At 32.4% G+C, this 10,123-nt stretch overlaps 2 protein-coding genes across 3 annotated transcripts; one reads left to right on the top strand and one right to left on the bottom strand.

Annotated features, from left to right (window-relative positions):
• Positions 1-551: 551 nt before the first annotated feature.
• On the bottom strand, positions 552-3,229 carry LOC118281598 (WW domain-binding protein 4). Its single transcript, XM_035602211.2, has 7 exons — positions 2,995-3,229; positions 2,824-2,896; positions 2,152-2,343; positions 1,732-1,876; positions 1,365-1,464; positions 1,078-1,260; positions 552-780 (listed from the first exon to the last, which is right to left on the bottom strand). Coding segments are annotated over exons 1-7 (891 nt in total). The 5' UTR covers positions 2,997-3,229; the 3' UTR covers positions 552-584.
• Positions 3,230-3,962: 733 nt separating this feature from the next.
• On the top strand, positions 3,963-9,289 carry LOC118281599 (ATP-dependent RNA helicase me31b). Of its 2 annotated transcripts, none has more exons than XM_035602212.2 (8): positions 3,963-4,131; positions 4,561-4,787; positions 4,864-4,945; positions 5,208-5,414; positions 5,624-5,795; positions 5,885-6,035; positions 6,118-6,313; positions 6,415-9,289. In XM_035602212.2, exons 2-8 carry the CDS (start codon positions 4,720-4,722, stop codon positions 6,865-6,867), a joined length of 1,329 nt encoding a protein of 442 aa, XP_035458105.1. In that variant the 5' UTR covers positions 3,963-4,131; positions 4,561-4,719; the 3' UTR covers positions 6,868-9,289. The 2 variants fall into 2 exon arrangements, with proteins under 2 accessions (XP_035458105.1, XP_035458106.1); XM_035602213.2 differs by lacking the exon at positions 3,963-4,131 and adding an exon at positions 4,282-4,404.
• Positions 9,290-10,123: the final 834 nt, after the last annotated feature.

Below are 10,123 nucleotides of genomic sequence, written 5' to 3'. Positions count from 1 at the left end.
ACGGCACATGATGCCGCTATAGAAAGTACACCCATTTTTCACCATTTGTGTGATAAGTCCCATGTAATAGGGGGTGAGCCTATTGCCATATACTGAGCACAATTCTAGACCCCGTGCTACTACTGAGAAATTTTGGAAAAACCGAAAATATCACAGTAATACAAAAGTATTACTGGGCTTTTTCAAGGGCCGACCCGGGAATCGAACCCGAGACCTTTTCTCCGGCAGTCGCACTTGCGACCACTCGACTAACGAGGCAATCTCTTTAGTTCATTTTACTAATAATTAAAAAATAATATCCAAGTATGTATTTTGGACCATTCTGTACCCACAAACTGTAACAGGACGAAGGGTTTATGGGTGAAAGCTAGCTAATGAGTAGAGAACAAGTCCCTGAAAAAAATATGTCGGTCCAGGCGCAAAATAACCTGTGCCCTGTATAGTTAAGAGTTGTTTTATTAGAAACTGTGGCATAGGTTCTATTCCCAAGTAGCCATTTTACATAAAGCCATTTTACATAACATTCATTACTACCGAATAAAAAAGTCAAGTTTCCTATTTACAAATTTTATTATTTTATGCTATCAGTCATCATCTAGTTTTTGACGCATATTTCTTTTGGGGTTGTTGAACTTTCTCTTTTTGAATTCGACGGGTTCATCGCCAAGAGACTCGATGCGTTTCTCTTTAAACTGAATGATTTCCGGTTGTACCACCACTGGGGGCGGCGGCAGCACTTTTTCATTCTTCGGTAGCTGAAGATCCACTTGCTCCACAGGCCTAGAAAATAATAAAAGTATAAATAATTACTCAAATACTGTAGATAATCACTATATAGATAGTTAATATTGAGAAAAAATGGTTCAGTTTTTTTATATGACTATAAAAAAGGCTTTTATTGTCTATGGTTTTTTATAGGTATCTGTTGCGCTGTAAACTGCTAAAATTTACATAACACTCCACAAAAAAAGAATTCGCCGATCGAATAATCCATTCAGCTGTTGCCAAAATTTATGCTCAGCAACACATTTAGCAATTCATTTTTAAATTATAGATTCTTTTATATATTTAACTTACTGGTTGACGACTGGGGTCCACGAGCCATATGGTTTGCTAGCCCGAGGAGCAGGTCCATAGTCCACAAATTTCTTGGGTGGCTCTGGTTCCTTTTTGACCGCTAATTCTCTCATTTTCTCTCTCGCTAAGTGAGCATTTACTTCCATGTGTACATCCTTCTGAGCTTGTTTCTGTTGTTGTTTTCTGTAACAAACATATTTACAGTTTTATGATAGGGAAGATTGTATTCTAAAGACACTGAATAGAAGTGGGGTTATTTAATTAAAAGCTTTTTTTAAACCACTTACTTAATTTTCTGTTTCTTTTTCTCTTGAGCTTCTTCTTTTAATTTGTTCTTCTCTTTTTCTGCTACTGATACATATTCATCTGGTGCATCCCAAGTGGTTTCTGTAATCAAATATAATGATATAATATACTAAAGTACACTTTACAGTTTATTTATAAAAAGATAATCAAGATTACTTCTTTGGATTGGAATTTGGAAGTGATTTAGATTCTGAGTTTCATGTTTTGTGTTCAAGCTTCAAATTCATTGGTAAATATCATTATTATATTTTCGAATATTCCAAGTAGGACACAGGAGCTTGAATTGACACCTGGCCAATGGCCATGTTCTAAGCAAATAAAAAATGTGTTTTTGTTTATTATACATACCATTTGTTATAGTATTCCAGTAGTATGAGCTTCCATCATCACTCTTGACTTCTTCCCAGGCAGGTGGAGCCTTCGAAGTAGGTGAATTACTGACCACAATAGTAGCTTCACTGCTACCACCTTGGTTTATTAAATCATTAATACTCTGAAAGATAAATAGATTTATTTAACTTACAATACAAAATATTAGATGGAATTATAGGTTTATAGGTAATATGGTATGCAGGCCCCATGGAGTAAACACACAATAATGAACACAAGTAAAAATTTTAAAAATAAACAGGAGATAATTTTAAGAAAGAATTTGAGAGATTCTTTCAAAGTATAAGTCCTATGTTTAGTTTCTCTATCTCTGTTCTTCTCTATCTTCTTCTTCTCTATCTTTGTTTAAATAACCAAAATACCTATTATTAATATTACCTGTGATGTAAGATCCGCATTATTCTTAATGTCATTCAAGTAGGCTGCCATGGCTGCGGCTTCCATTTTCTTCATGTCATCATCAATTTTCTCTTTCTGTTTGAATTCTTTAGCACTCTTTTTGCTAAGCTGTGATATGTGTTTCTGAACATTTTCCTTGTGGCGCTTACCATTCTCGTGGAAGGAAATAGACTGGAAATCAAAAAGTTAAGAGTTACATTTTCATATTGCTTTTTTAACTGCAATTTTATATCTAGGTTGTATATCAGCAAAACATTTTTCCCTTTAAATTATTGCTGTTTTATTAATTAATGAGTATTGAAGAGAACAAATAGTAAGCCCAAAAATTATTTACTGTTTATCGGTGAGATTTGAAACAATTAGGACTAGAACATTCCACTCGATATTTAAATTGATTGATTTCATTTCAGCCATGATTGTCCCACTGCAGTGCCTTTCTACCTAATTTAAATTGAACTTAATAATATTCTTTTAGGGTTACTACGCTTTTGAAATTCTCTATGTGATAATAATTGATACATTTTAATAAGTAGGTAACTATGGCAAAATACAATGTTCTATTTTTGGGTACTATTGTCACTTATATTATTTTGAATGACTTCAAACAAGAGATTAAACTTAATTATTAATTTAGTTGATTGATATCCTTACCACTTTGTTATCAGCAAACCAACACTTGCAAAATTCACAATACTTTCGGGCTTGAGATTTCCAATATTCTGTCCTGTAATAAATAAATATTTATTTATGATTTATAGATAAACCAAACTTACTTAACTTTTTTCAAAATTTATAAATTATTTATGATTTTTTGTTACTTACATTTTAAACTTTTAATGATACGAAATCCAGGGTACAAAATACAAAGTGGTTTCCTCAACCAACTCACGTTCAACAACAATGTTTAATTTCTTATTAAAAGGTATTATTCAATAATTTTACTATCATAACACGATTCTAAATTGCATTTCTATTTCTGCAGCAAAAACAACAAATTAAATCGTCAATGCACAATCTCTTGTGTACATAATTGAATACAATGTGGATTATTTTTGTCAATAATGTCAATGTCAAAATATAATTTGTTAAGTTGTCAACTTGATAATGAAAAGAAATAGATGTTTTAATGTCTATGAATTAAATAGAGAAATCTGCCAGAATGACAATAGTTCACTGTCTCTTTCTGCTGTGCAAAAGAACATAAGTAAAAAAGAAACAACAATATGTTAATAATTAATCAACCGCTAAAATACATTTTATATTCTGCCCATAGACAATAATTTCTCGTCTATAAATGTAGATCAATGTATCAGCTGCTATGCTACTGTTATTCACGCTATCAGATAGAAGTTATTTAACTTTTAAAATTAGTTAATTTCAATATTAATAATACTACATTACTTAACAAATTGAGTTATATTATTCATATATGAATAATAATAAAAAAAAACAAAATGTATACCAAAACATTCTATAATCTTACTCGAGTCTCACTACATCAACCTTGTTTTCGAATGAGTTTATAATCTAATAGTAGAAAAATATATTCTTATATGTGGACGTACATAGCGTTAATATAATTATAGGTATGTCGTTTTTACTGAACTTGTCATAAGTGAATGTCCTACTGTTATTTTATACTTATCCATATCTAAGAAATTTAACATAACATGTAAAAAAAAAACAGAAAAAATATTAATTTTATCTACAGAAAAATATTTAGTTTACGGGAAAAATATGGATTTTATCTATAGATAGATATTTTGTACTTTTTATTAACATTCAGTACATTTACGCTTGCTGTAACAGGCAAACAAACAGAACGTATCATGTATTGTTTATCTACGCAAGCGGAGGCAATGCAAACTTCGAGCATACAATTGGCAACACTGTTTTGGTTACATTGTGATGTCGTCGTCGAGTATCGAGTGTCGTCGTCTTTTGTAGAATTTTATCGAGGTAATGTTTATTTATGAATTTTACGTATTTTATTTTTATATTTAATACGTATGAGTTGTAATTGTTACTGTACAACTTCTTTGGTAATTAAAGATACTAATAACTACTTGTCACTTAAATATTTCTTGGCGGCCATATTAAAATTCGAAGATAAAACTACGACTTCATTTTATCCTGTGTAATCTCTTTGATCTTGTTCCGTTTATGTTTAAATACACAGTAGAACAAAATTAAATGACATCCCCTTTGTTCTTTACTTATTAGTTCTATGAGGTATTTGTTTTCATGGCCAATTTCTGTTTTGTAATTATTTGTACCTACTTATTTTGAGGCTTGTTGACGCGTCTCGTAATCTCGTTTACCTATCTTTCTTTGGCGTGCCTATCTATACTATAAAGCTAATTATGTATGATGTCTTTATTGTTCCAGATATCCCCGGACTAAGTTGGTGAACGTGATAAACTTCTAAATAGCTTATGTGTCGAAAAGTGACTTATCGTAAAATTTATTTAGTGTTGGACTTGGACAAAGAATTGTGATTCTAAGTTTCTAATTTTAGTCGTGTCCCTAGTGGGATTATTTGGCAAAATGATGACCGAAAATAGAATTAGTTCAAGTAATCACGTCGGAAACAGTATGACCAGTCAGAATAAGGGGTTCGTATGACTCTTTGTTTGCCAATGTGTTTACTTCTAATCCGAATTTTGTAATAATTCCAATTTCTTTTTACAGTGATGTCGATAAAAGTATCGATGACATCGGTTGGAAATCAAAATTAAAAATACCCCCGAAAGACAGGAGAATAAAGACTAGTGTAAGTTAAAACTACCTTCATTATAAATAATTACCGATCTTATTATTAATAATGCAATTATCTAATTAGTGTCCATTAACTAATATCTTAAATAGAATCTTAATAGAAATCCTTAACTGCATAAAAAAAAATCCAATATCTTGTAAGAGAAATATTCTTGGAAAATTGATTTTTTTTATTACAATAAAGGTCTAGTAAGACAGCCAGATTTTTTTTGTATATTCTCATTTATGATGCTAATTGCTCATTCTTGTATTTAAAGGATGTAACAGACACAAGAGGTAATGAGTTTGAAGAGTTTTGCCTAAAACGTGAGCTGCTGATGGGCATTTTTGAGAAAGGATGGGAAAAACCTTCTCCTATTCAAGAGGCTTCTATTCCTATCGCACTCAGTGGTAAAGATGTCCTCGCAAGAGCTAAAAATGGAACTGGCAAAACTGGCGCTTATTGTATTCCAGTTTTAGAACAGGTTTGTACGGCTGTTTTAAAATTTTTAGTTTGGTATTGTAAAATTACTACTGAAAATACTTGAATGATGATATTTTTGGATTCCCCTTCACTTCTTTATAAGTGACAAAACCCGTATTTACTGACTAAGTATGCACCCACTTAGTTCTTCAAAATAATGATTGTAGGAAGTTGTAGTGTATTAAAAATGTTTTTGTTCTCTATATTTAGGTGGATCCCAAAAAAGATGCTATCCAAGCTTTAATTGTGGTACCAACTAGGGAGTTAGCGCTCCAGACATCACAAATTTGCATTGAACTGGCAAAGCACACAGATATTCGCGTAATGGTTACTACTGGAGGTACTAATCTCCGGGATGACATTATGCGTATTTATCAAAATGGTAATGATGATTTCAATAATTAAGAATTAATTTAATTTACATATTATTTTGAGTTGGATATATCATCTTATCTGTCTTGTATTTTTCAGTTCAAGTTATTATTGCTACGCCGGGTCGTATGATTGATCTCATGGATAAACAAGTTGCCAAGATGGACCAGTGCAGGATGCTGGTACTTGATGAGGCAGATAAACTTCTTTCTCAAGACTTTAAAGGAATGTTGGATATGGTTATTTCACGGTATGTGTTTTGTTCATTTCTTATTTTATTCCAGGTATTTTTTTTATTTCTATACAGACTAATATGTATAATATTTTCTCAGATTGCCCAAAGAACGCCAGATCTTGCTGTTCTCTGCAACCTTCCCACTGAGTGTGAAGCAATTCATGGAAAAACACTTACGAGAACCATATGAGATTAATCTCATGGAGGAATTAACACTGAAGGGAGTTACACAGTACTATGCATTTGTACAAGAGAGACAGAAAGTTCATTGTTTAAATACACTTTTTTCTAAGGTTTGTATTAACTATTATCTTGAATTAAATTTTATTTAATATTATTTATTTGATCTGATTGATGTTTATATTGGATACTTATTTGTTCTTATTTGTTTCAGTTGCAAATAAACCAGTCTATAATATTCTGTAATTCAACTCAGCGTGTAGAGCTACTTGCAAAGAAAATAACTGAACTAGGATACTGCTGTTACTACATTCACGCGCGTATGGCGCAAGCACATCGTAATCGTGTGTTCCACGATTTCCGAGCGGGACTCTGCCGCAATCTTGTGTGCTCTGACCTGTTCACTAGAGGTATCGACGTGCAAGCTGTCAACGTCGTCATCAACTTTGATTTCCCACGTATGGCTGAAACCTACCTACATCGCATCGGTCGTTCAGGGCGTTTCGGCCACTTGGGTATTGCTATCAACCTAATCACGTATGAGGATCGTTTTGCTCTGCATCGCATTGAGCAAGAGCTGGGTACGGAGATCAAGCCGATCCCGAAGGTGATCGACCCGGCGCTATACGTAGCGCGCCCGGACGACGATGACTCGGCCGACAAGTAACGCCGTGCCGTCGTCGCACCGCTCGCGCACTTGCCCGCTGCGCGTGCCCCATCTAACTGGACTTGCTGACTGGTGAAAGGAACTACATAGTTTAAATCTTTAAAAACAAAAACTTATTTGTAAAAAAGTGTAATGAATTTATTGTAACAAAATGTGAGTGTAAATAGTTTATCGTGAGTAAGACTTTGACCTGAAATGGGTTACTTTTTTAAAGTGTAAATAAACCACACATCAGGACATAAACAAAAAGGTATCTTGTGTACTTTGTCCATATTGGATATTGTGTGCGAATTCCTACATTGTTAAAATATAAAAAATATTTATTTGAGCATCATCTCTGAGAGTCTACCTAGATTTGTCCAGCATCTTAACATAAATTGTGGTTGACTTTCTGTTGATATCATGAGTGCCTATCCACAGTATATGTATATAAGTTTGAGCTAGCACCAGTTTTATTTTCAATCAAAATAACTTTTAAATTCTGTAAGGTGGGTAGGTAACTAGACTAGCTCAAACAACATCTATTGTTAAAGAAGAAACATTTCAGTGTATATCATGTTGTTTCTGGCCGCTTGAAACAATATTTGTCAACAAGCCACATTTATAAAAGGAAGGTCATGATGATACAAACCCCTTCAGACAAAACTTAACTGATCTCAAACGAGTATAATCAAAAAATATTTTTTCAGTTTTATTTTGATCTGGGTGTAGTATCATTTTGACCTAGCTTTGAAGAATTTTTATCATGTCAATGATTATATTTTATTTTTAAGCGGTTCTGTCACAGAGTTCAGTAATTTACAGTTTAAAATATAGGTCTGGAGGATATTGACTAAAGATAAATAATTTAAAGTGGCCATATTATCATCTCAATCACAACTCAATGGCAATTAATAATACACAGTAATGTGTTTTTATCTTTATCGGTGCTCCAGGCTTATCTGGTATTTAAGTCAACATTATTTTATAAAACATAATATTTGCAAGAGCTGTGACACAATGAGGAATAAACCATTCTGTTGTGGTTTGCAGAAATGGCGTGTTGCTCATTTTGGGGAACATTTTAGAGGGCTTCGTGTAAATAAACGATATCACCATCTGCTCTCAGGGGGAAAAAATGATTCGGGATGTCAAGTGAAGAGTTATTTGGTCAACAGGCCTTACCAAAAGTATAGAGTACAACCAGAATTTGTCGAATCTTTTAAGTTTGTCTAAATAAATCTGTTGGTACTCAATACAGGACATCTCTTATAATATATATACTACTGTCAATTTTCATATTTGTTTGGAAGCCTACTTTTTAATGAATTAGATTACTCAATTTTGCAAGGAAATGAAAAAATTGAAACATCATAATTGTAATTTGTGTTTTCGGAGTTTTAGAATTTGTTACAAATCTTATTTTATTAGCCTGTTATATTTGACCTATAAGAAGTGTTAGCGCAAATTACAGGTTGTAAAATTAAGAATAGACCAAATTGAGAATTGTAAAGATTGCTTTGCTGATTGTATTTAGAATAAGGATTGTTTTGGAAAGTGGAAGCTTGATTCAATAATTGGTGAAAATTGCATACAAATGTTGTGAGTCATGGAAAATGATTTTGACAAAATATATCTGTGATAAAGGTTATGATGGTTTCATGGTACACCCAGCAACACAGCGACTGTATGTGTTTATAGTTATAAAATATACCGAATAATTGGATGTAATTGAAAATATAAGCATCTGTGTTGCTGATCGTGCGTAACTGGGTTAAGATTCGTGTGTGTACCTTTGAACTATAAATTTAATTATTTAGTCTTCCGATAATCTCGAAGTATGTGTAAATGTAAATGACCATTTAATATTACGAAACTACGCAGGTTAATAAAATAAAGAGCAATATCCTGATTAATTTGTTACTGTACACGTGTGACAACGTTGATTCACATTTACTGTCTTAGAAAATGATAGGTCTCAGAGTATTAACTTGAAAAGCAAATTGTGTAGACTGAAAATAAAAAATGCAGTTGTTAGTCGAAACTCATGCTCAGTATGTGATCTCTTATTTTCATTTTAATATGCATGATGTTTTGACATGATGATTATAAATGACACATTTTTTTATGCCTCTGACAAACCCTTTGTGTTAAAAATATTTGAATCGGCGTTGCTGCTACACTAGCAATCAGGAAAATTAAAATTATGATCATAAACAAAATATTTTGAAACCCGAAATAGAAAGCATATCAAATAAGATTTTATATAGATATTTCAATAAATCATGCTCTTATACAAAATACGAGTCGAAATAGTATACATCCTAGAGTGACCTATATTGGCAGTGGCATATTCTGTAATTTAATAATTGTTTATCTTGTTTTATCTACTTCAGAAATATATTGTTGTTAAAAACGGGCCAAAAATAAACTCTTCACGCCATTTCCTTTTTTTTATTTTTTTATTCACCTTAGATATAAACTTACAAGTAATGTTTCTTATCTATATTCGCTATAGGTAAAGACTTGCTTTTTTTTTATGACTCCTCTTGCCTTGGGGAGACGAGAGGTAGTGTCAGACTTACTAAAAACCACCCGTTCCTACTGCTAGGCAGTCGCAACACCGGGTCGGTAAACTAGAGCTACGATTCGTTTCCATTCTGTCTATTTTTTTATTACAACGATTTAGCCATTCCACCTTCGTTCATTGCATCATAATGGACACACAAGGTGGAAGGAAATACAATATTAAAACTATTATCGGTCCTGTCATTATTGATATTAATTCCATTTGTATCGAATACCTACCTACATAATTTTTACTTAAATCAATGATACACATTTTAAATAAAAAGTATTTTATTAAAATCAGTCGTAATTAAGTACATACACAGTAAGTTATGGAAGTCAATAGTACTGTTTTCTTATAATTAGGTAGTATGTATGCCAGTTACATTTTTACTTTAATTGCAACTACTAGGGTCTTACCACCATGCTCAGAGTCATTTAACTATACCCTACTTAACATCACCTTAGCAATTGTTTTCGATTCAAAATCGAATAGTTTAAGTAGGTAATCGATGTCTCTGAGTACGGCAGTTAATTGTAAGGTGATTTCGAAGCAATTTGTTCTAATAAGTTTATTTGTACAGGATATGTAGATCTAGATTAACGGTGGCTAATCAGGTAAGAACAAAAGGGTTTAAATAAATACGGCAGAACAAAATTCTGATGAATTGTGAAGTTCCTACTTTCTTTTAAATGTATCTTTCAAAAA

The sequence above is a fragment of the Spodoptera frugiperda genome, chromosome 28 (assembly GCF_023101765.2).
Source record: "Spodoptera frugiperda isolate SF20-4 chromosome 28, AGI-APGP_CSIRO_Sfru_2.0, whole genome shotgun sequence".
NCBI lineage: Eukaryota > Metazoa > Arthropoda > Insecta > Lepidoptera > Noctuidae > Spodoptera > Spodoptera frugiperda.
This window is presented reverse-complemented; position numbering and strand designations above follow the sequence as displayed.